Source organism: Mauremys reevesii, linkage group 25, assembly GCF_016161935.1.
Source record: "Mauremys reevesii isolate NIE-2019 linkage group 25, ASM1616193v1, whole genome shotgun sequence".
NCBI classification, from domain to species: Eukaryota; Metazoa; Chordata; order Testudines; family Geoemydidae; genus Mauremys; species Mauremys reevesii.
In genome coordinates, this window is record NC_052647.1 from 21,568,206 (window position 1) to 21,593,164 (window position 24,959).

General features: G+C 62.6%; 1 protein-coding gene across 2 annotated transcripts in view; it reads right to left on the bottom strand.

Moving 5' to 3' along the window:
* The window catches only part of ITGA5 (integrin subunit alpha 5), a 54,971-nt gene extending 30,644 nt beyond the window's left edge, over positions 1-24,327 (bottom strand). Inside the window, exons 1-5 of one of the 2 annotated variants that reach the window (XM_039514583.1) lie at positions 24,073-24,327; positions 5,585-5,715; positions 1,521-1,633; positions 1,259-1,382; positions 771-832 (exon numbers count right to left, since the gene is read on the bottom strand). In XM_039514583.1, coding sequence (XP_039370517.1) covers positions 771-832; positions 1,259-1,382; positions 1,521-1,633; positions 5,585-5,715; positions 24,073-24,233 — 591 coding nt within the window. In that variant the 5' untranslated portion in view covers positions 24,234-24,327. Of the gene's footprint in view, positions 1-770; positions 833-1,258; positions 1,383-1,520; positions 1,634-5,584; positions 5,719-24,072 lie in introns of both variants that reach the window. The other variant, XM_039514582.1, reaches the window with a different exon arrangement.
* Between the last annotated feature and the right edge of the window lie 632 nt (positions 24,328-24,959).

Here is a 24,959-nt window from a genome sequence, read left to right on the forward strand (position 1 = left end):
AGTGGGGTGTCACTAGGTTCACCCCTCTCCCACCAAACCTCTACTGCTCCCCCCTTGGCCACAAGGGAGGCAGCTGGGCTGAGTAGGTTCAGTGTCCCTCCACCCCGGAGCTGGGGAGGGAGGGCTCCCCGGGGGGTAGCAGAGTGGGGCAGGGCTGGTCTCTGCAGGCCCAGCTGCGACAGGCAGAGAGGGACCCCATGCTGCCCCCCAAGGGGTCGGGGAGACATGGGAAGGGCTGCTGCTCTCTGTGTCCCCTCAGGCATGAGTGACACCGCGGAGACCTGCCTTGGCACCGGGTGGGAGGGGGAGAGCAGGCAGAGACTCGCCCAGCTGGCCCAACAGGGCGATGCTCCGCTTGTGGGGCATGGGGGATGCGACTGGGATGGGCTGGAGGTATTGGGGGGCTCCTCACAAGGCCCCACTCCCAGCATCCAGCAGCTCCTAACACGCAAGGTGTTGCACATAAGAACATGCTCCCTCTACGGGGGGCCCACAGAGAGGATAAGGGACCTGCAACTGCTACCAGCTAGGGGAGCGCTCCCATAGGAGGTGCCTGTTTGTGGGTCTGGGCTCAAGGCGCAGCTCTGTGGGGTGGGAGGTACCAGAGCCTACAGTCCAGGACCCAGCCCCACAGCCCTGCTCAAGGGGGTCTGACCGCGGGAGGCCCTGGTGAGGAACCGAGCTCTCCCCCATAGACATGCTGGGGGCAGCGGGTGCTTTGCTGCTACCAGAGCTCAGGGGCGCAGCCGCATGGCATCAGGGCCTCTCACCTTGGTGAACTCGGCGCTAAAGCCACCCTGGCAGTAACCCTGCCCCGCCGCCGAGTTCAGATCTGCAGAGAGAAACACCAGTGAGAAGGGGTGGTAGGATGGGGGCCAGGGACTCGGGGGGGGGGGGAAGGGGGCGAGCAGGACTGGGAGGGGGGCAGGGGGCTCTGACCCTGGACACCAGCACCCTGGGGTGGGACTCTGGGCTCCCAGCCCCCTGCTCCAGCCACTAGGCTCTTCTCCCTGCCTTCCCAGGTAACGCTGTCCCCACCCACTCTGACGCCATCCCCTGGGAACGCGTGCCCAGCCCAGCGCTGGGCTGTGAGGGAGGCCTCAGGCCTGGGATGGAAAGATTTCCTGGTTACCCCTCAAAGAAGGGGTTATCTGCTGCTGGGGGAGCCAAGGAGTTTGGGGTCTCCTGCCCACTGCCCCCCAGCCCAGCCCCAGGAGGGGTCACTAAGGGACTCTCCCTCCGTTCCCTGAGCCGGTACCTGAGCGGCAGGGCGAATACTCCACGAACTTGGTGAAGTTGCTGACAGACAGGTAGCAGGTGCCAACGGGGTCTCGGCCAGATTCTTCCTTGAGGGTGCGCCAGCTGTACAGGGGTGCGCAGGCCTGGGCAGGGACAGAGCAGCTGGGTGAGCAGCAGTTGGGGACGGGGAGACCCCCCTGCCCCATAGCCAGGCAGAGAATCAGCCCCAGCCCACCCCTGGGCGGGCACTACCCAGCTGGGTCCCCCCGTGCCATTCTCACCAGGATGGAGCTGCCATGGGACCGCACTGTCGCTCCGAACCATTGCAGGGATTTGAACTCCACTGGTGTCAGCCCGTCTGTGCCATTCCCACTGAAGTCGTGTTGGCGGGACCCTGCGGGGAGGAGCGTGGTCACTGCCGGGCCCCACGACTGGCACCAGCTGCTGCCCCCGCGGGGGGCCGAGGACACATGGCTGAGCTGCCAGCTCGGCCCCACAGAGGGCAGCGCTGACCCAACACGCCAGCCAGCTCATGGGTGCAAACTCTGTGTGGGGCAGCACGGCCCTGAGGCCCCAGGGGCCCTGTCACCCGGGGGGGAGCTGCTGGCATGGGGGACCCCCTTTGCAAATGCCGCGGGGGAGGGGGCAGCGTGTTCCAAGCTGTCTCGAAAGAGGGCATTTGGCCAAAGTGTCCCAGAAAGGGATAGTCTCTCCCCTCCCACCAGCCCTTGCCAGCCCCAGGCAGGTCCTGCCTGATGCCCACAGACCCTCTCCCCCTAGGTGGGTCCCACCTGTCACCCGCAGCCCCCCCACCCTCCCAGGCAGGTCCCACCTGCTGCCTGCAGCCCCCCCTTTCCTCCTGGGTGGGTCCCACATGCTGGGGGCTTCGCTCAGCTTTGCTTTAAGGGAAAACACAAGCAGAGATGAATTCTTGGAAGAGCAAGAACCCCCCATCTCCCACTACATGTACCCTCCACTACCTGCACTGTACCTCTGCCCCCACCCACAGTCCACACTGCAATCCCCACCCCCACACTGCACCCCTGCTCCCACCCACAGCCCACACTGCAACACCACCCAGCACTGCACCCCTGCCGCCACCCACAGCCCACACTGCAACCCCACCACAGCACTGCCCCCCTGCCCCCACCCACAATCCACACTGCAAACCCCACCCCCGCACTGCTCCCCTGCCCCCACCCACAGCCCACACTGCAACCCCACCCCAGCACTGCATTCCTGCCCCCAACCACAGTCCACACTGCAATCCCCACCCCGCACCGCTCCCTGCCCCCACCCACAGCCCACACAGCAACCTCACCCCAGCACTGCAACCCTGCCCCCCCCCACCGCCCACACGGCAACCCCACCCCAGCACTGAACCCCTGCCCCACCCACAATCCACACTACAAACCCCACCCCCACACTGCTCCCCTGCCCCCACCCACAGCCCACACTGCAACCCCCCACTGCACCTTTGCCCTCACCCACAGCAACCCTCTCCCTCCTCCCCTGCCCCCCTACCTCCACCCACTGCCCCCCACAACCTGTGCTGCAACTCACTCTGCCCCTCAGCCCACACTGCCCCCACCTCCTGTACTGTAACCCCAGGACTCCTCCCCCCATCTGCCCTCTTACCCCTCCCAAACCCCTCCTCCCCTGCAGCGCACCCCCTGTCTTTGCCCACAGCCCCCCACATTGCCACACTGCCTAGGGGGGGCATCCCCAATCCCACCCCAGATGTCTCCTGCATCCCCCCTTCTTTCCCCTGGGCCTTGCCCTATCTTGGCTCCAGGGGGTGAATGAGCCCAGAGCCGCCTGGTTCATCATTAACTACTTATCTCAGGGTGAGGGATCATGGCCCCGGAGCAAGAGCCATGTGGCTCCAGCTGCTGGCAGGGTGCCGAGGGGGAGCAGAGCCAAGAGAGCCTCTGGAGACTGATCCGCCAGCGGGGCCGGGAGCCAGACGGGTCACGTCTGGCTGGAGCGAGAACAACGTTTGGTGCGAGCTGCGCGGGGCGACAGCTCCCGTTGGGCCGCGTCCTGCTCTCCGGCCGTAACGCGATCGGCCCGACCAACGAGCCAAGGAAAATCCCCTGGCTGCGAGCCAGCCAGGGCCCCATCCAAGCCGGCCCCTCCAGGGCACCGGCATCCCTGCAGCCGGGGAAACCCCGCTCCAGGTCACCCAGCCAGGCGCCAGCTCTGCAATCCAGCCGCAAAGCCCTCGCTTCCCTTTGCAAAGCTGGGTAAATATTTGTCCTGGGCCAGAGTGAGAGGCAGCCAGAGCCAGAGCCCTGCCCACGTGGGTGGGAGCAGGGGGTCCCCTCCCCCTCGCACAGCCTTTAGCCCAGGATCCCAGCTCCCCCTGATGGCACTGACTGTGCCAGGAGCTCCCCTCCTGCCCCCTGGCCCATGGCTTGGTCCCCCAGCCTTGCACTGATCACTGCCGTGGGATCCAGCAGGGGAGCGACAGCAGGATGGATGTGTCCATCGCAAGGGCGAGACCACCAGGACTTTGCACCCCACCTGTCCCCACGCAAAGTGATGCCAGGGCCTGAGCTGGGATCACCCCGTTAAAACCAGGAGGATGCTGGGAACAGGATGGCTGCCATGGAAACGCAGCCGCCTCTGGAGTGGGGCGCGTGGGATGTTTAACGGGGCGCGGTGACAGCAGATGGTCATTTGGGAAAGGAAGTGGCGAGGAAACACATAGCGGGAGGGAAGATGGGGGGGCCACAGGAAACATCTGAGCTGGGAGGGGCCAGCACCCCCCCAGCACAGCCCATCCTGGCAGCGCTGGGGGGCTGGGCTGGCCAGAGGAGCCACCCCCTGTAGCTGGGATTACAGCTCATCTGGGCTCTCCCCTACCAGGGCCACTGACTGTCAGGCCGCTCAGCCTCCCGGGCTAGGGGTTGGGATAGCCTGGGGCTGACGCCTTCCCCAAACCTGCCCCCCACCCCAACCTGATCCCCACCAGGAGCTCCCGGTTGATCTAGCAGGGGGCACTGTGGGGAGCGGAGCAGGAGCACTGGCTGTGGGGGGAGCTCCCAGTTGATCTAGCAGGGGGCGCTGTGGGGAGCGGGGTGGGAACACTGGCTGTGGGGGGAGCTCCCGGCTGATCTAGCAGGGGGCGCTGTGGGGAGCGGAGCAGGAGCACTGGCTGTGGGGGGAGCTCCCAACTACCCCAGCCTAGCCTCTCCACCAGGGGGCGCTGTGAGACTGGGTGGGAATGCGTGGCAGATGGCACTGGGATGGGGATGGGTGCCATGGGCCCAGCCAGCAGAGGGGGCAGGGAGATGGTAGCAGGTTCCCCCCCAGCTCCGGTTTCTCCAAGGCAGAAAGTCTGTGGGGGTCGCGGGGGCTCAGTCTCGGGTCAATAGCAGCTTGCAAGCCGGCTCCTGGCCCCACATGGAGCTGACCAAGAGCAAGAACCAGCCCTCAGCTCCCATTGCGCAGGCAGGCCAGGGCACCCAGCAGAATGGGGCCCGATCCCCCTCGGCACCGCCGCTGGGCTGGGTAACAACCGAAACCGCCAGGCTGGGGAGGGAGGAGACGGGCCGGGGCTGGGGAGTCTCATGTGGCAGCTTTCAAACCCAGAGGGGGTTGACCTAGGGGACAGGGCACAAACCCTGTGGAGGAGGGAAATTCTCCATGCCCCAGCCATGGGATCCCCCGATCCTGCCTAGGGCTTCAGAGCATCACCCTTACATAAGTCATCTGATGGACAACAGAGAATCTCAATCCTGACCCACAGCCCCCCCATCCCAGCCCTCAGCTCCACCCCCCAGCTTTGCTGATGCCTCTCAATCATGACCCGCAGCCCCCAGCTGTCCCAGCCCTCGGCTCCATGCCCCCAGCTCTGCTGGTGCCCTTCAATCCCGACCCACAGGCCCCTGCTATCCCAGCCCTGGGCTCCCCCACACCCAGCTCTGCTGATGCCCCTCAATCCCGACCCACAGGCCCCTGCTATCCCAGCCCTGGGCTCCACCCCCCAGCTCTGCTTGTGCCCTTCAATACCGACCCACAGGCCCCTGCTATCCCAGCCCTGAGCTCCCCCACACCCAGCTCTGCCAGTGCCCCTCAATCCTGACCCTCAGCCCCCTGGTATCCCAGCCCTGGGCTCCCCCACACCCAGCTCTGCTGGTGCCCCTCAATCCTGACCCACAGGCCCCTGCTATCCCAGCCCTGGGCTCCCCCACACCCAGCTCTGCTGATGCCCCTCAGTTGTTTGACAGGAGACTGCCCAAGGGGAGGAGCACAGCTGACAGTCGTCCCCCCCACCCCCCCGGCAGCTGGATTGAACATACTGGCCCCCCGCCCCCCATGAGGCAGATGCGCCCCTTACCTGTCTGGTCAAATTCAATAGGGGTGCAGCTGCTGTTGCCCCGGTGCCAGGGGCAGTAGTAGACGGCCCCGCCCTGCGTGACATTGGGCTGGCTTGTGTTGGCCTTGGGAGCTCCGACGAGGATGCTGATACTGCTGGGGAAAGGAGGAGGGAAGGGCCATGAGTCGGAGACGGCAGCTGAGCTGGGCCCCTCTCCCCCAGCCACCCCAGGGTCCCTTCCCAGTTCCCAGGCTGCCTGCAGATGGGCCATGAGCCGCCGCTCCAGCGCCCGCCGTGCCCCCCGCATGCTCCATGGGCATGGCTGGTACAAGGGACTGTGGGAGCTGTGTGCAGAGCGCTGGTGATTGTTCTGCAGGTGAGGTCGCTGTCTGCATGCCTGAGACCCCGGTATCCCCACTGTGAGCCCCCAGGAATTAGCATAACCAAGCTGAGAGCACAGGGGCTGGGGGATGCCCCATCTCTTCCCCTGCTCCCCCAAGGGCTGGGGCTGCCTCACTGGGCTCCAGCTGCAGACCCACTGCATGTCAATGATGCCCGTCCCCTGGGATGCCATTTGCACCACCCACCTTCCCCCCAGGAGACCGATACCGTCCCTCAGCACGGCTATGGCGCCAGCTCCCTGGCCCCAGCGCTGTGGGGGGCATCAGAGCTGCAGTGACCGAGCAGCACTGTGGGGGGCATCGGAGCAGCGCTGCAGTGATTCAGCAGCGCTGTGGGGGAGTCGGAGCAGCGCCGCAGCGACCGAGCAGCACTGTAGGGGCATCTGAGATGCTCCGCCGACCAAGCAGTGCTGGGGGGGGGTGTCGGAGCAGCACAGTAGGGGCATCTGAGCTGCGCTGCAGTGACCAAACAGCGCTGGGGGGGGGGTGTTCGAGCTGCGCCGCAGCAACCGAACAGCGCTGTGGTGGGCGTCGGAGCTATGCCGCAGTGACCGAGCAGTGCTGTGGCGGGCGTCGGAGCTATGCTGCAGCGACCGAGCAGCGCTGTGGCGGGCGTCGGAGCTATGCCGCAGCAACCGAGCAGCGCTGTGGCGGGCATCGGAGCTATGCTGCAGCGACCGAGCAGCGCTGTGGGGGGGGGGTGTCAGAGCAACGCGGGGGGGGGGGTTGGAGCTGCACCGCAGTGACCGAGCAGTGCTGTGGGGGAGGTGTCGGAGCTGCGCCACAGGGACCAAGCAGCGCTGGGGGGGGGGGGTTGGAGTTGCGCCGCAGCAACCGAGCAGCACTGCGGGGGGCATCGGAGCTGCACCGCAGCGACCGAGCAGTGCTGCGGGGGGCATCGGAGCTGCACCGCAGCGACCGAGCAGCGCTGTGGGAGCATCAGAGCTGCACCGCAGCGACCGAGCAGCGCTGTGGGGGGCTGGTCCTTGGGACACTCCCATGGGAAAGTGACGGGGTTTGTTCATTAAGGAAAAGCGGCAGGAAGGAAACAAACAGCCCCGGTCTCCGCAAACACTGGCTGCCTGTTCCTGATAAGGCCAGGAGGGCACAGGACCAGAAAGCAGAAGGACCAGAGCTGTTGAAAAAGGGACTTGCTCTTAAGAGAGGGGAGAGAATTGTCGCACCAGAGCAGCACAGGTACCCGCTGGGGTCTGGAGAAGCAGGACCACTGGGGGACGGCAGCATCGACAGGGGCCCGGACCTCTGCTTTGAAACAGGGCTGAACCGCTGCAATGAGCAGGTGGCTCGAGGGGTGGGGCGGGAGGGCTCTTGTGAGAAGACGCAGCTCTATCGCCCTCTGCACACCCCTCCCCATGGGGGCCCCATGCTCAGCTGCAGAGTCTGTAGCCAACCCTTGTCAGTGCCTGGGACAATGGGCCCTTGTTGTGGGCATCCAGGTGTGCACAGAGCAGTTGCATGGCTGCGATTCACCCGCCGGGACCCAGCCAGGCCTGGGACAGAGCTGAAACCAACTCCAGCCCGCAAGCCCCTGTGAGGCTTGTAAGCCACTAAAAGCAGCTGAGGGAGAGCTGCTAGGAAAAGGTGCGTCTGACCAAAGGGTGAACACTTGTAACCCAGAAAGCACAGATCCCAACCCCGTCGGAAAAGGGGCGGGGGAGGTCTCAGTGCTGGGAGTGGAGAACACAGGGTAAGCCCAAGAGGGGAGATGGATTCCTTTCATAGGTACAGTCCTGGGGTTGGGAGACATCTCCACAGAGGGCCAGCCAATCTGCAGAATGCCCTACATCAGGGGCAGGCAACCTATGGCACACGTGCAGAAGGCGGCACACGAGCTGATTTTCAGTGGCACTCACACTGCCCGGGTCCTGGCCACCGGTCCGGGGGGCTCTGCATTTTAATTTAATTTTAAATGAAGTTTCTTAAACATGTTATAAACCTTATTTACTTTACATACAACAATAGTTTAGTTATATATTATAGACTTAGAGGAAGAGACCTTCTACAAACGTTAAAATGTATTACCGGCACGTTGAACCTTAAATCAGAGTGAATAAATGAAGACTTGGCACAGCACTTCTGAAAGCTTGCCAACCCCTGCCCTACATCCTCACCTCACCAGACCCAGCAGTACCAAATCCCCAAAGGTATGATAGTTGTACTGAAGGGAACACTGACGGGAAAGAAAAACCAGTGACTGAAAACATGCTAAGGTTCAGGAAGGAGCTGGAAGACACAAGGGGTATTGAACAAACCAGCCAGTCTAAACATCTTTGTAAACACCCAACTGCGTCCCCCCACCACCTCAGTTTCCCCTTCCATGCAGCAGACCAGGTTTATTATGGTTTCTCTGCTGTGATAAGCTTCAAGTCTTCTTACAGGTATTAGCTGAGAAGCAGCATTACCATATGTCCTCCTAACACAGGGTGAGTTCTTATTTACCACTCCTAGCATGTGCAAGATCTTCCCCCCAAAATCATGCATATTGCACCCTTTTTCTAGGGTTTGATCTCAGTGCCAGTTTTTTTGTCATCAGGTTTAACATTAACACCACATTTTTTTATCATGAGGTTTAACAGCAGCACCAAAGATACTTGTAAACATCCTCCTTCTCAACAGATGCCTGGGGCTGCTCAAAGGCATCAGCTAGAGACGCCATCTCATCCACAGTTTTTATATTGTTGTCCCATTGACACTGTTTCACATCATCTTCACATATGCTTAGGAAACGCTCCTGAGCAACAGGGGCAAACACTTGTTCAAAACTTTCAGCACCTTTTCCTCTCACCTATTTTCCCATCAGATCTTTCATCCAGTGTACGTATTCCCCATTACTCAGACCAGCACCCCTCTGAAGGTTTCTAAATTTCACCCTCTGCATTTCAGAGGTGATCTGGAATTGTTTCAAAACTATTTCTTTGAATCTGCAGTAATGTAAAGCATCCTGAATTGGCATTTCATTGACCACATCCAGAGCTTTACCAGTTAACTTTGCAAACAGGGTAGGGATTCTCTTGTCATCGGGAATCTCATGAATTGTGCACAGCCTCTCAAAAGCAGTAAAATATTCTGTGATCTTGTCTGTCTCTTTGTATGCAGAACACAATTGGTCCCATTTGTGGACTTTTGGAGAGATGCAAATAGTTGGGCTTGGTGGTTTCTTGGTGGGGGGACCCCCAGAGCTGTAGGCGGCAGGGGTATCCTGCAGCCCCCAGCTGCTGCAGGCAGCAGGGGTCCTGGCAGCTCCCAGTTGTGGGTGGGGGGACCCTGGAGCTCCTAGCCCCCACGCAGCTGCCCTGCTGCAGGAGGTGTGGGCACCCACAGGTCCCCATTTTGTCACATATATTTTCAGTGAGTCAGGGCTAGGTCACGGCTTCCGTTAATTTTTCTTTATTGTCTGTGACCCGTCTGTGACTTTTACTAAAAATATACATGACAAAATCTTAGCCTTAAGTGTGATGTGTCTGGTACAAAGTCTGCCTTGGGAGGTATCACTGAAACTTGATCCACTGAACATTACTCCCCTGTTGGATTGTAATGTGCTAGCATTGTATGGGAAGTTATGAGGTTTTGCTATCTGTGTTACTGAAATATGTTGTGAGGTTGGGAACGCCTGCAGCCGCCTTTCAGTGGCACCTAGTGAGACAGATTTACATCAGCACCAGCCTGACATGTCTCGTGGCCCTTACACCCCACGCCACAGCAAGGATCTTCCTAGCAGCTGGAGGAAAGTTTAAAAGAGGGACAATGACATCATCCCTTGGCCTCTCTCCTCCCCCATCTCAGCGTCTGGAAGACAAAGACTTTGAACTGGGGAGATTGGTCCCAGGCTGGGAAGGGAATCCAGCCGGTGTACTGAGAACTGTGAGCTGCTGTAACATCTCTTAGGGTGAGAGACTGCTTGATTCAAATCTTGCTTAGTGTGTTAAAGTTAGAATTTAGACCAGGGTGGGGAACCTTTATTCTATTGGGGGCCACTGATGCACAGAAAAAATCAGTCGCAGGCCACACGCAGCCCCCGGGGTGGGGGGGGGGAACAAGACGTGGAGGCTTGGGGCTTCCCCTAGGCTCCATGGTGGGGCCAGAAATGAGAGGTTCAGGGTGCGGTAGGGGGCTCCGGGTTGGGGCCGAGGGGTTTGGAATGTGGGAGCGGGCTCAGGACTGGGGAAGGGGGTTGGGGTGCGGGCTCCGGCTGGGCTCGCGGTCGGTGGCTCCCCTCATGCCCTGGCCTCGTGCCGCTCCCAGAAGCGGCCTTGATGTAGCCATGTGGCTCTGCGCTGTGCGCGCTGACCGCACCCGCAGGCAACGCCCCTGCGCTCCCATTGGCTACAGTTCCCAGCCAATGGGAGCTGCAGGGGCGGCGCCTGCGGGCGGGGATAGGCAGACATGGACTCTGACCTTTCTTGATCGCCCCTGCACTTCGTGGCTGCAGGGGCACCCTCGCTTCCCCCGCAGCAGGGCGAGCCGGCGCTCTAGGCTCCAGCCCCATGTGGCACCGAAGCTCAGGGCTTCCAGCCCACAGTGCGGAGACTTGCCACAGGCCAGATGAAATTAAGCAGGGGGCCAGATCTGGCCCACGGGCCAGAGGTTCCCCATCCCTGATTTAAACTGTGTTTCTAGTTTTATTTCTTAGGTAACCAACTTTGATCTCAATGCCTGCTACTTATAATCACTTCAAATCTGGCTCTCTGTAGTTAATAAATCTGTTTTATATTTTACTTAACGGTGTAGTTTCGGTTGACGTGCTCAGGGAATCTCAGCTCAGGTTAACAAGGGCTGTTGCCCTTTGTCAGAGTGGCAAATGAATTAATGAGCTTGCACCATCACTGGCATAGAGACAGCTCAGGCAGGAGAGATAAGGGGATACAGCAGTCTCACAGTTCCAGGTTGTACCCCGGGGATCTCATCACAGCCTCCCCATGGGAACTCATACCGAGAAGCTGCGGGACCCCTTGGGGCAATACCTGCCCCCTGGCACTCATGCCAACAGGCCAGATAGAGAACATTGTGCCCAGCACAGCAGGAGATGCCAGGCAACCCTCAACATCACCCAGCAGCACATCCCACCCAGCACCAGCCTCAGCCCAACACTCACCCCCACCTCCCCAAGGGCTCAGGTGTGGGTGGGAGGAGCTGAGCCATCGCTGGTGGGTCAGAGGATGAGGAGACGGGGGTTCAATTCCTGGCTCTGCTTGGCCTCCCTGGCCCTGACCTCGGGCACGTCACAACCTGGGCCTCAGCTTCTGTCAGTAACGCGGGAGAAACATCCTTCTTGTCTCCACCCTAGTTGTTGTCTCTGTGAACTGTCTGGGGCAGGGATTGTGTCTGTCCATGCAGCGTCTGGCACGAAGGGGCCCCCGAGCTCAGCTGGGGCTGCTAGGCGCTCCCCTTAGACAAGCACCTTCTAACCAGAGCCAGGGGAAAGCAGGTCCAGCTCGGCTGGGGGCCGCGCGAGCCCCAGCGCTGGGGGCTCTGGGCCCATCACCACACAAACAGGGCCGGTGCTGCAGTGGGCTGGCAGCACCTCAGAGGAGCAGAGGCTGGGGGTCCAGGCACAGAGCGGCAGCAGCTGCTCTGCCTAATCCCAGAGGGAAGCTACTAGCCAGGAAGGGCCAGTGAATGGTTTGGTCTGTAAAAGGCAACTGACTTGCTGTTGGCGAGGGCCCCCCCCAAAAAACTATTGCCCCCTCCCCCACCCAGGGCACAGAAAAGGGGGTTAAAAGCAACAAGCTTCTGTGTGCAGCAGGGAGTGTCGGGTCAGTCCCTGCGGAGCTGGAGGGCGCCCCACAGGGCAGAGGGGCAGGGTGGAGAGGTGCCATCCAGCCCTTGCAGGGCACCAGGCTTCTCCCTCACTAATGGCCCCGGCCCTGGAGTAAGGGAGGGCACTTCACAAGGGAGAATCTGATTGTGCAAGACCGGAGACACGGTGAGAGTGGGGGCTACCGGTTAGAGACGAAGTCAGGACTCCTGGGTTCTAGCCCTGGCTCTGGAGGGTGGGTGAGTCTAGTAGGTTGGAGTAGGAGCCAGGACTCCTGGGTTCTAGCCCTGACTGACACAGACTCTCCATAGCCTTGGGCACATCACTGCACCTCAGTTTCTCACCCATGAGCTGGCCCCACCTCTACTAGCCTCTAGCAAGCGGCTGTGTGGCTTAGTTCACAGCTGGTCTGTGCTCTGGGACCTTTGGGTGCTATGTAATAATTATACTGAAAGGAAACGGACATGCAGCTCCTGGGCTTTCCGCACACAATGGGCAGCTAGAGACTCTCGGGCCAAACGAAGCAGCGGGGGGCCTCCCCTGGAAAAGTCTGCGAGAACTGGCTGCTCCCTGGAGCACAAAGCAGGCTCCCGGCTGCCCTGCAGTGCTGAGGGCGCAATCAGTGCCCCCGGGAATGCCAAGCCCCGTGTGGATCTGCCCAGCGGGGCGGGGAGTCACACAGGCACTCAGAAGATGCAGACACAGCTGCACCCCTCCTCCCTCTTCCCTCTAGCTGGGCACCAGGGGAAGCTCCCTGCCTTTGCCAGCCAGGCCCCAGGAGCAGCAGACCCCTCTAGGATCTGGGGGGTATGGGGTCCCCCAACGCAGAGGGGACACAGAGGTGGATGGGCAGAGCTGAGGGGGCTGTGGCACAGTGGCAATGTCCCATGTAAAATCCCAGCTGCTGGGGGCACACTCCCAGGGCACAGCCTGGCCCCCATTCTCTGGACCAGACCAGGGCTCCCATGCTGGCTGTGGAGGGGGCATCACTCTGGGTCTCCCCTCCAACCCCACATCAGGCTCTCTCCAGGGAACGGCTGGGCTCCATCCTGGGAAGCGAGGGAGTCTAGGGGCAGCTGACTCCAGCCGCGTCGCTGGACGGGCCGGGGCTGGGAGTCCAGCCGCGCAGGGCGCTTGTTGGCGTGGGCTGAGGTGGGAGCTCCTGGCTGGTGGGGAGTTGGGACCTGGCTCCGCGTGAAGTTAAAGGCTGAGCCGGGAGCTCCTGGCTGGTGGGGAGCTGGGACCTGGCTCCGCGTGAAGTTAAAGGCTGAGCCGGGTGCTGGCAGGAGGGAGAGACGATGTTAGCTGGAGCCGGCCCAGGCCCTGCAGCTGAGGATACCAGTGGATGGTTCTTCCATCTGGTGCTCCCAGGCCTCTGCTGGACACAGGGACCCTGTACGGAGCGAGCCAGGTGGCTACTCCTGAACCCATCAGAACGAGGCCCTGCCCCCGCCCCGCGGCGATGGCACCAGCACCCACACTCTGCTCAGGGTGGCGCAGGCCAGGCAGTGCTGCTGGCCCCCACAGGCAGAGATCTCGACCCATGTGCCTTGGAGCGCCATTGCCCCTCCCCCTCAGGCTGGGAACCAGGCCGTGGCAGCCTGATGGGCTAAGGAACTGCTCTGAAGCAGACAAAGGTTCGAATCCCAGTGGGTGCGACTCAGCCCTGCCGTCCCCCGAGGCACATGGGATGAGCTGGAGGCCTCAGGGAGCCCCAGAGCTTGGCCTGTTCACACCCGCTGTGCATGGGGAGTGCTCTGGCACATAGGCGCCCACTCTGTGGGTGCTGCAGGACTGGAGCACCCACGAGGAAAAATTGGTGGGTGCTCTACACCCACCGGCAGCCAAGCTCCCTGACCACCACCCCAGCTCACCTCACCTCACCTCCGCCTCCTCCCCTGAGTGTGCCGCATGGCGTAACAAGCTGTGGGAGGGAGGGGGGAGGAGCGGGAACGTGGCATGCTCAGGGGAGGAGGCGGGGAAGAGGCAGGACCGGGGAGGGGATTTGGAGAAGGAGACCAATAGGGGCAGGGAGGGGGCAGAGTTGGGGCGGGGACTTTGGGGAAGGGGTTGGAATGGGGGCGGGGCAGGGGTGGAGTCAGGGAAGGGGCGGGGTCGAGCACCCACCAGCGCCAGGAGAAATTGGCGCCTATGCTCTGGCATCACCCTGGGCAGGCAGCTCCCCCACTGCTCCCACAACGGGTCAGGGGGCTGCCAGGGAGACCAGGCCACAGCGGAGTGAGCCTTCCTGGGCATGCTGCAAACAGGACCCTCAGCTCCTGGAGAACAGCTCCCGTCCAGGCCCAGCCCACCCCAGCCACTCTCCCCTGTGTCCCTGCCACATGCTGCCCCCGCAGCTAGTCCCTCCAAGGCAGGGCAGGGCCCAGCAGAGCTCCTGGCAGCACTCGGACCACAGGCCCTGCCACGCCCTCCTGTGCTTTACACGGGTCCCTCCCGCACGGCGCCAAGGCAGGTAGCGCAGGAGCTGGTCACTCTGCCAACGGGGATCCTGCCCCACGACAGAGTTCCTGCACTGGCCACGAATCCACAGCCCTGCCAACGCCCGTCAGTCCTGCCCCCCAGCCTCCAGATCGGGGCCTCACGCGGTAACCCGGAAGCAGCGAATTGAGGTGATGCACATAGAGAATGTTTGTCACCCAAGGAGCTAAGGGGACGTGCCCGAGTCTGCACACACGCTGCCTGGCATTGCTATCAGCACCGGGGTTACGGTGCCAAGGGCGCCAGCCAGGACCAGGGCCCTGCGTGCCAGGGGCTGCACAGACAGTCCCTGCCCCAGGGTTTGCAATGCACAGGGCAGACAGGGTACAGCAGGGCTGAGACAGATGGGGGTTGGGGGGAGGGAGACAACAGGTGACAAAATGAACAAAGCTGAGAAGGGAAGGGGAGGGGCCTCTGCTGCCTTTCCTGGCCCAGAGGGGATCCTCACTGTGGGGATCAGGGGGTGGCTTTATGCACATTTACAGGGTAGGGTGGAGGGGCCGGGGCTGGAGCAAAGGGGTTGGGATCCAGGCCGGCAGGGCCGAGGGCTCGGTGATGGGGCAGGCTGAGATGGGGAAAGGCCCTAAAGGTAACGGCAATTCAGCTGATGTCTGTGCAGCCAAACTAGTCCAGGTTGCCACAAGTCCAGGCCAGGCGCCAGCCACACCCAGCTCTGCAGGTCCCAGGGGGGAATTGCACCTGGATGGAGACCCGCCCCCTCAGAGTAAAACCCCCTCAAAGAGCAGCCAGGGGCCCCCAGCAGTGGCTTGGGGGAAGTTACCGAGGGCGACCCAAGGGCGCCAGAACCTTTGTGGCAGTGTGTTGGGGGACGCAGCCTGCGGGGGGCTCAGCCCAGCGGTCCCAGGGTGGCTGCAGGCAGCACAGCGGCCCTGGAACCCGGCCCGGGACAGGCAGGGGTTTGGGGAGCCTGTCCCCCCACTCTCCCCCCGGCCAGGGGAGCTGGGCTGAGCCTGCCGGGCGGGGGAAGGAGGGGAAGGCCCTGGAGGCCTGGCCGAGGCAGAGCTCCAGCAGAGCAGAGGCTGGGCACAGCAAGGGGGTGGGGGCGGGGGCACTAGGCCTCCGCATGTCTCTGAAGGGGGAGGGGGCACCTGTTGTTTCTTTCCCTGGAGCCCCCTCCCCCGCCCCCTGGGAATGAGCTGGAGAACAAAGGCAGCCCAAGCTCTTGCTGGCCCCCACATCCTCACTCCAGGGGCCGGTGGGAGAGGGGCAGGCCAAGGGGATGGGGACGTGGGAAGGGGCAAGAGGCAGGATCCCTGGACTGGGAGGCACAGGCACCATGGGGGCGAGAGACAGAGCTGCCCCCCCAGCATCCACAGATGGGGGGGTCGGGGGCTCAGGCCCAGATTGTGCAGCACCTTTGGCTTTGGGGAGCAGAGTTCCAGGGCCTGGACCCTACAGCCGGCCCATGGGCGCCAGGCTGGGCTCCCGTGCTGCAGCTTGTGGGGTGGGGGGATGTTACACCCCCCATCTGGACTCTTACCCAGGCCCGCTTGTCTCTGCCCGCCAGCTCATGCCCCCTGCTAACGAGCGGCATGTCCAGGGGCGGCTCCAGGCACCAGCCCAGCAAGCGCGTGCCTGGCGCAGCAAACCGCAGGGGGCAGCAGTCTGGCAGCCTTTGGCGGCGTTTCTGCAGGAGGTCTGCCGGTCCCGTGGTTTCGGTGGCAATTCAGCGGTGGGAATGCCATAGGCGTGGGACCGGCAGATCACCCGCAGAACCGCCACCGAATCCGTGAGACCGGGGCAGACCTCCCGCAGAAACGCCGCCAAAGGCTCCCTGACTGCCGTGCTTGGGGCGGCAAAAACCACAGAGCCACCCCTGGGCATGTCCTTGCCATGGGGTTATATAGGGGCCCAGGACTGCCCCACAGCCCAAACCAAGCCCAGGATCCAGGCTTCAGCCGCCTGGAATAGGACCCGCCAGAACCAGGCTCCGCCCATGCTGACACACGGGGATCCCCAGCCCAACCAGACCCAGCACCCTGGGAGGCGCCTGTCATGGAGACTGAGATCCCAGCTTAAAGGTGATCCAGGACCAGAACCGTGGTTCTGCTTTGGGCCTGATCTCCCATTTGTGGAGAGGAGAGAGAGGGAAGTGAGGTCTGGTGGGCTAGTGCAGGATGGTGGGGGTGGGTGTTAGGACTCCTGGGTTCTGATCCTGACTCTTGACACTGAATCACTCACAGCATGGGCAAGTTCCTGCCACTCTCTGCCTCAGTTTCCCCTCCGAAGTAGGGCTGATAACTCTCACCCTCCCCTTCCCTGATGGGCTGGAGGATTCATGAGAGCTGGAAGATCACTGTGAACACAAGACACACCAGACACCCTCAGAGCATCACAGCAACCCTGCACACACCTCTCCCGTCAGGCGGCTCCCCGTGGGGTGGGGCTACGACCCCAGCTTCCCCTCCTTGCCAGACAATTTATCAGACCAGCCGGCCTCTCTGTCTCTTCCACTGCTCCAAGTCCTACCGCCTATTAACCCATTCACACCCAGGCACAGATCCGCCCCCAGCAGCACTGGGGAAATATCCACATCTACACAAAGCTGGCAGGAAGGGACCAGAGAATACTTCATGGGCTGGCAACAGTGCTCAGGGGTGCCAGCAGCTCAGTAGAGGGTGGAAAGCCCCAGAGGGCAAATGACCAGCCAAGCCCCGGGCAGAGGGTCTGGATCCCATGTGGGGCAGCTTAGACCAGCTGGGCCATGGGAGCAGCATGTTGAATGGTGGGACCCCAGACAGCGCCCCCCTGACCCCAGAACAGACCCTACACCAGGCCTGCACAACCCGTAAAGCGGCGAGGGCCATATTACTCCAAAGAAAACAGCTGAGGGCCAAACCCCCCTGGCCCCCCCAAGCGCCCCCCCCCGAAACACATCTCCCCCAGCACCGCCCACCCCGCGGAAACAAACCCTCCTTCCCCAGCGCTGCCCCACCGAAACAGCGGTATTGAACCTTGCTAATATGTTATAGAGGGTCCCTAAGGTAGTATAATTAAGGTAAAAGAAAAATGTCTTTTTGCTAGAAGTAGAATAAGCTCTTCCCCCCATTTTGTAATCAATGGCCCTGTTGAATGAACGAGGTGGGACTGAGGAAGGCAGCACCTCCAGACAGCTGCACCCCTTGGAGAGGGGATGGGAGCCAGACCAGATCAGTAGAACAGGTCAGCCACTGACCCTCGCTCGCCTCCTCAGCCCCCCACTCCTCTGGCTCGCCTCCTCAGCCCCGGCCACTGCCCACCGGCCCCCCTCCCCCCCCCCCTCACCCCCCCCGCTGGCGCCCCTGCCCCGCTCGCCTCCTCACCCCCACCACTGCCCACCTGCCTCTTCAGCCCCCTCCCTCACCCACCACTTGCCTACTCACTCCCCGCGGGCCGCACCGTGGGCCCACGCGGGCTGCATGTGGCCCCCGGGCCACATGTTGTGCAGGCCTGCCCTACATACCCCACCCCTAGAACACAGGGAGGGTTGAGACCCCAGAGAGCTCCTGTGTGATGTCCCCCCGACATCCCCCACCCCCGAGCTTCCAGGGAGGTGAGCTTCCCAGGGACTGAGGCAGCATTGGGAGCTGGTGTTGGCTCATTCAGCCTCAGGGTTGTGGCTGTCAGCCCCCCGCCCCCCACCTCCACTCCTTGGCTGTGCCCAGTGGGGTGGGCTCCTGACCCATGGCCGCTGGGCTTTGCTGTGCGGAGCAGGCTGTGACGTCTAGGGATGGGCCTGCTGATCCCGGCATGTGGGGGTGGAAAGAGCTGACCAGGATGCAGCCATCAGTGCCTTGCCTGGGTTTAGGAAAAGTCTGGCTTGTAGCGCTCGGGTGTGCCTGTGTGTGCCACTGCCCCTCGCTGCCTGGCGTGGCACCGCTCACCCTGACTCCGTCCTAGGGTGGGAGTCTCCCTTAGTCCAGCTCTCGGGACTGGGGCTTTCGGAGCAGGGGGATCCTGGTTCTCTCCCTGCTGCCCACAGGAATCGCCGAGCGGCCAGGACTGCCCATGGCATGGGTCCCCGGTGCAATCCCTTTCCTGTCTGTCTCTCCCTCTTCCCGTCTCTGTGCACTCTGGCTGGCAGCAGAAGCCGCGCAGTGAGTCAGGCTGTTCCCGGAGCCCTGGCTCCCAGCCGCCCCAAACCACGGAGCAGGAGCAATGTGTGAGCGAATGCTGCTTTCCCAGGAGAATCCCAGCCCGGATGCCGCACAGCCTCTGCTCTGAATCAGCTGACCCAGTCCCCAGCTGGGACCTTGTGGGTTACCAGCTGAGCGTAATCCCAACCCTTCTTCCACGGGGGCTGGCAGGCCGACCTGCTCTCCCCATCTGCAGGGGCCAGCAGGTAAACCCACTCTGTCCAGAGGCATATTGTGCTGGGGAGGAGCAGGCTGCCATCAGCTGGGCACCGTGCAGGGCAGCAAGGCATGCTGGGAATGATGCCAGCGTATATGGAGCTGCCTGGGAGAGAGCAGAGAGGCCAGCACTGGCTATGGGGGCTCTGTGGTCCATGGAGAGAGACAGGGGCTCTCCAGCCAGGACTGAGGGGCTGTGAGTGATTCAGAATAGGCTCTGCTGGGGTGCTATGGTCAGTCAGGAAGCGCCCCCCGCGTGGGAGGGGGTGCGAACACCAGAGCAGAGATTGGCTGAGCTCCGGGCTGAGCTGCTCTGGGTTGGAAGATCAAGGAGAGCCCCCACCCTGCCTGCAGCTGGGTCCCGCACCCGCCTTGCCTGCCTGGGGGGTTCCCAGACCCTGCCTCCCCCTCCCCCGCAGGAGCCTGGACGAGGGCCCCTTTCTGGGCTGCCTCGGGGGCCCGAACGCGAGAGGCTCTGGGAGCTCAGTGTACTGAGTTCAGCAAAGAGAAGGTTCAGGGCTGACGGTCCCGGTCTCTACAATGGCCTCTGCTGTCTAGCAGAGAAAGCCTAACGCACGCCAGTGCCTGGCCGCTGAAGCCAGATCAGCTCAGACTGGCCATAAGACGTGAATGGTGGATTCTCCATCACTGGCCATTTTAAATCGTTTGGACGAGCTCAAGCCGGCGCTAGGCCCGCGCAGTCCTGCAGCCTGTGCTGTGCAGGTCAGGCTGGATGGCCACATGGATTATGAAATCTGACTGGCATGGACTGGCCCACGGCCAGGCAGAGCTCTTGGGCAATAAGCTAATGGCTTATTTATGGTTGTGTATTTAACCCTTTGATGCCCAGGGCTGTGCTAAGTGGGCAGCCCCTTTCTGTAGCAGGGAGCTGTGGGCTACCCCCCGGCATAGCCAGCTGATGCCCCCATTCCAAGGGGGGCAGGGTGCGTAGCTTGCCGCCACCCTCCCCAGGGAACACAGGAAGGACAGCAAGGCTGGGAGGACACAATGTCACTGCACTGGGCAGTACCATTATCCCCCATAATAGATGGGGAAACTGAGGCACAGGGTGGGGTCACTGGCAGAGCAGGGGATAGAACCCAGGAGTTCTGCCTCCCAGCCCCACAACCAATCCAGCAGACCGACCTTGTGAAATCTGTTCCTTGCTGTCAGGAGCACTAATGTCTGCTGCAGCCAAGCCCAACAAGGCCTCTTCCTGGGGTCCCCATGCAGAGACCCTCCCCCGGCAGAGCTGCTGGGGCCTCACAGAGCTGGTTGCTGCTTTCTGCAGCGAGCTCTACAGTTAGAGCAAGGCGGGACTGGGAACCAGGACTCCTGGGTTCTGCTCCCAGCTCTGGCACTGCCTTGCTGTGTAACCCTGAGCGAGTCCCTTCCCAGCTCTGTGATTCACTTTCCTCTTCTATTAAGTGAGATAATTACCCAGGGCTGTGAAGCAGAAATGCTACCAGAGACCTCCCCCCTCTCTGGAAACCAGTGCCCGGGACAGAGCATCCCAGTGCCAGTCGCTGCAGCCCCACACCCTCCCCCTGACCCAGTGCCACGGGCAGCCTCTGCCAGCCCCTTCAACAGCAGGAGGGGAAACTAGCGAGCCAGGTGAACGTTCTGCCTCCCCTGTATCAGGCGGCGCCCAGATCAGCGCTGCGTGAGGGACCAGGACGTCCAGGCCAGGAAAGAGATGACGTGTTGAGCGAGAAAAGGAAATCAGTGACATTTGCGAGGTTTCATTACAGGATGCACCGATTTGGCTGCAAGGGGGTTGGGAAACAGTGGCACTGCGTACGAAGGGGGTGGAGAATTGGCGGCACCGGACATGGGACCCACCCAAAAAAAGAAAAAAAATCACAGAACCCTGGAATCCACAAACCAGACCTCAGGATGGCAACGTGCTTGCCACCCAAAGCGCATCACCCAGGAGGGGGAATTGACCTCACAATCAGCCAGCCCCCTACCTTGGCCACGGCACAGAGGAGGAAAACATGCCCAGAAAATGATTTACACAGTGAGTTAGGAGCTGAGCTGGGGACAGAATCCTGGCATCCTGACTCCCAGCCCCCTGCTTTAACCTACCCACTAGATCCCACTCCCCCCCTGCCCAAAGCCAGAACCCAAACCCAAACCCAGATATCCTGACCCCCAGCCCCCTGCTCTAAAACCCACTAGACACACACTCACACACACATCCCGAGCCAGAAACAAACCCAGGAGTCCTGACTCCCAGCCCACTAGACCCCACTCCCAGCCCCCCTGCTCTAACCTACCCACTAGACCCCACTCCACCCAGACCCAGAAACAAACCCAGGAGTCCTGACTCCCAGCCCACTGTACTTTTAGCTACCAGACCATGTGCTCCTAAGGAGCCAAGCACCGTCTCTGGGAATGATCAGAGATGGGAGTGATTTTAGCCCCTGAGTGTTGGTTGTTTCAGAGCTGGGGTGTTGGGTTGGGCCCTCTCTCTCTGACCCCATGAGCAGACAGGGAGTTAAGTGCCCAGCAGCCTGCAGATTCAGGTCATGCTGGGGGCTGCTCTCTCATCGCAGGATGCTGGGACATGACCCAAAAGGGACCAACCCAGCACCATTCTAATGCAGCCACCTCTGGGGTAGAGCACAATAGCCAGCACACCTGCCAGCCACGGGGCAGGGATTTTGGCTGAAGACAATAGAGGCTACTCGCCCCAACAGCGCCCTGAGGTCTGCGCCTGGTGCCCCAACATGCTCTGTCCCAGTAATCGCACTGTGGGTTCCAAGCAGTTTGCTTGGCAGCTGAAAAGGTTAACACCCCGCTAGAGGGGAAGTGGCTCTTACACCCCCAGCCCCTGCTGCAGGGGACGAGCCACCAGGGCAGGGCTGGGCAGGGCAGACCCTCAGGCCAATCAGCCCAGTGATACCAGGAGCTCGAGGCACTTGCCTGGCCAATAGATGGTGGGGGGGAACGGGAACAGGGTGGTTAAGCCAATAGGATCAAATGGCAACAGCTGCCTTTTGGGGGGGGGGGCTTTACCCTCTCAGCTGCCCCTTGGCTCATGCATGCTGGGGCTTTAACAAGCTCAGCCTGACCCGTGCTGGGAGCTCCTGGAGTCAGAGCAAGTAGGGACCATGACTGGAACAGAGCACACTCACGAGGGGCATCTCCACGAGAAAGCTCCCTGGGCTGGCTGCCTGCCACAGGCCACGGGACACAGCTCTCCCCAACTCCACCCTCCCCACTGGATCAGAGCCACCAGGCCCCACACCCACTCAGCGCCTCCAGGGCAGGGAAGAGCAGGGCTTTGATAAGTGGAATCCCCAGGAGCAGCATCTCGGAATCAGGACTCCTGGGTTCTATCCCCAGTTCTGGGAGGGGAGTGTGATCTGGGGGCTGGGGCATGGGAGTCAGGACTCCTGGGTTCTCCCCCCAGGTCTTGAGATTAGAGCAGGGGGATTGGGAGCCAGGACCCCTGGGTTCTCTCCCCAGCTCTAGGAGGGGAGTGGGGTCTCAGGGTTCAAGCAGCAGAGCTGTGAGGCAGGATTCCTGGGTTCTATTCTTGTCTCTGGAGGAGGACAGGTCGAGTGGTGGGGCTGGGAGCCAGGACTCCTGGGTTCTAGTCAGAACTGACTGGCGTTGAGAAAAACTGACTAAGGGCTTGTCTACAGTGGCAACGTGACTTGTGTAGGAGTCTCCCAGTGCTCTAAAAAACCCACCTCTACGAGGGGCGTAGCTCCCAGCGCTGGTGCACCGTCTACACTGGCACGTTACAGCGCTGAAACTTGCAGTGCTCAGGGGGGTGTTTTTTCACACCCCTGAGCGAGAAAGTAGCAGCGCCGTAAAGTGCCAGTGTAGACAAACCCCAACACCCTTAGCCTGGGAACACTGCTCTGGCTGTGGCTCACCCTACAGGGCTAGGTGTCAAGACACCCAGTGTCACCCACTCCCCCCGCCCTTGATTACACAGCACCATGAACCGCGGCTGAGCTCTGGAGCAGGGCCGCTCAGAGGATTCAGGGGGCCTGGGGCAAAGCAATTTCGGGGGCCCCTTCCATTAAAAAAAAAGTTGCAATACTATAGAATACTATATTCTTGTGGGGGGGCTCTCTGGGGCCTGGGGCAAATTGCCCCACTTGCCCCCCCCGGCAGTCCTGCTCTAGGGGGGTCCTGCCCTCAACCCTGCCACGTTCACTGGCACGAGGGCCCCGATCCCTGGCACCTTCAGCCCTTGGTTGCTTCCTCCGCCCGCAACCCAGAAGGACCTCGGGGGAGGCAGATTCGCCCCCACCCTGATGGGCGTGGACCACAGGCCGGCGCAGGAGGGGGATGGGGAAATGCAGGGGCGGTTCAGCCCTGGTCCGGGAGACGCCACCTCCAGCCCCCCATCGCTCCGTGTTAGCAGCTCGCCAGGGACTCCAGCCTCCCCCCCCTCCAGTGTTCGCAGTTCCTATGCCCCCCTCGGGGCTGCCACCGGGGGGGGGGCACGAATAACCTCCCCAGCCCAGCTGCCCTCTCCCAGGGAGCCCCCCCGCGCACACACCGGTCCCTGCGCCGCCAGGAGAAAGCGCCTCCAGCGCTGGAATTCCGCCTGCTCCGAGTTACAAGGGAAGGAGCCGATCCCCAGCTCCGATTACAGGAAACGCTCCGTTCCCAGCCTGTTCTGTGCGGGGCCGAGGGGCGGGGGGATCCCACCGGAGCGCGGGGCTCGGGCTGCAGCGTCGCCCACCCGGCCCCGGGTCCCCACGCGCGCCCTCCCCGTGGGGGGATCCCGCGAACGGGATCGGGCCCGGGAGCGCGAGGAATCCACGCGGGGGGCTCGGGGGGACCGGAGCTCCAAGGAGCGAGCCGGGACCGGACGGGACGGGTAACGGTGCAAACAGCGCCGGAGCCGCGTGTCCAGACCGGCGGAAAGAGGCGGGGTCCCGCCAGGGGGGCTGGGAGCTGAGCCCGGAAAGTCAGAGCTGGGCAAACCCCCGCCCCGGACATACACGGGGGCAACAGGGGGCCGCGATCCCCCCCATATACCCCGCCCACAGGGGGCTGGGAACCCCCCACTCCTCCCTCCCGGCGCTAACAGGGGGCCGCGAACCCCCCAGCCCCGGCGCTAACAGGGGGGCGCGATCCCCCCCATATCCCCCGCCCACAGGGGGCCGCGAACCCCCCACTCCTCCCTCCCGGCGCTAACAGGGGGCCGCGACCCCCCCAGCCCCGGCGCTAACAGGGGGCCGCGATCCCCCCCATATACCCCGCCCACAGGGGGCCGCGAACCCCAGGCGCTAACGGGGGCGCGATCCCCCTCATATACCCCGCCTACAGGGGGCCGCGATCCCCCCACTCCCACCCGCCCCGGCGCTAACAGGGGGGCGCGAGTCCCCCCCCATATCCCCCGCCCACAGGGGGCCGCGAACACCCCCCTCCCCCGACCCTTTGATACAATTTGTTCTTCAACAAGGTGCCAAGACTCTGAAGCCGGGGGCGGCCCCGCCGCTCGCTCACCTCTGGGGCTCCGGGAGGTAGAAATCCACGGCGAAGCCGAAGAGGCTGCCCGGGGCTCCGCGGAACAGCGCCGGCCCGGCCACGTCCAGGTTGAAGGCGCGGGCGGGCGGCAGGGCGAGCAGCAGCAGCAGCGGCGGCAGCAGGGTCCCGGGGGGCGGCATGGCGGATCCCGGCGCGCTGGCTGCCCCGCTCCCGACGCGCAGGCAGGACCTTGCGGGAGCAGGGCTCCGAGACCCCTCCTGGAAGCGCCCGCAGGGTGTTTCCACACCCCCCCCCCAAAGGGAGGAGTCACCAGCCGCGGCTGCGCCCACCCCCTGCCTGCGGGGTGGATCTCGCGGAGCGAGGATGGGGCGGTTTTGGAGAACACGACACCGCTGGCACGGGCCGGGCCGGGGGCAAGCCCGGGACCCCGGCGATGGGCCGGGGAGGGTCAGAGCGGCGGGCCCGGCTTCGGGCTCTTGGGTTCAGCAATAGGGGGCTTCTGTGCAAGTGACAAAAGGGGGAACTCACACTCGTGGGGAGCAGCAGCCCCCCCCCCCGTGAGCAAGAACCTGCCCCCCCAACCCCAGGGAAGTGTGTCTGGGACAGGGGGTGGTTCTGCAGCTAGCTGGGCCCCTCCCAGGGCTGCTCCCTGGAAAGGCCCTTTGCAGAAGGCAGGAAGAGGCTGGCAGGAGGAAAAGCCCTTTGACTCTATCCCTGGTGGCTCCCCTGGGGTCATTATCCTATGTCACAGCCAGGGAAACTGAGGCCCTGCACGGGGCTGGATTCTGGGCTCTGCCGCAGCCTCCCTGGGACCTGAGGAAGAGCTCTGGGTAGCTCAGAGGCTGGCCCCTGGCCTCAGCAGAAGTGGGTCCAACAAAAGCAATTACGTGCCCCACCCTCTCGCT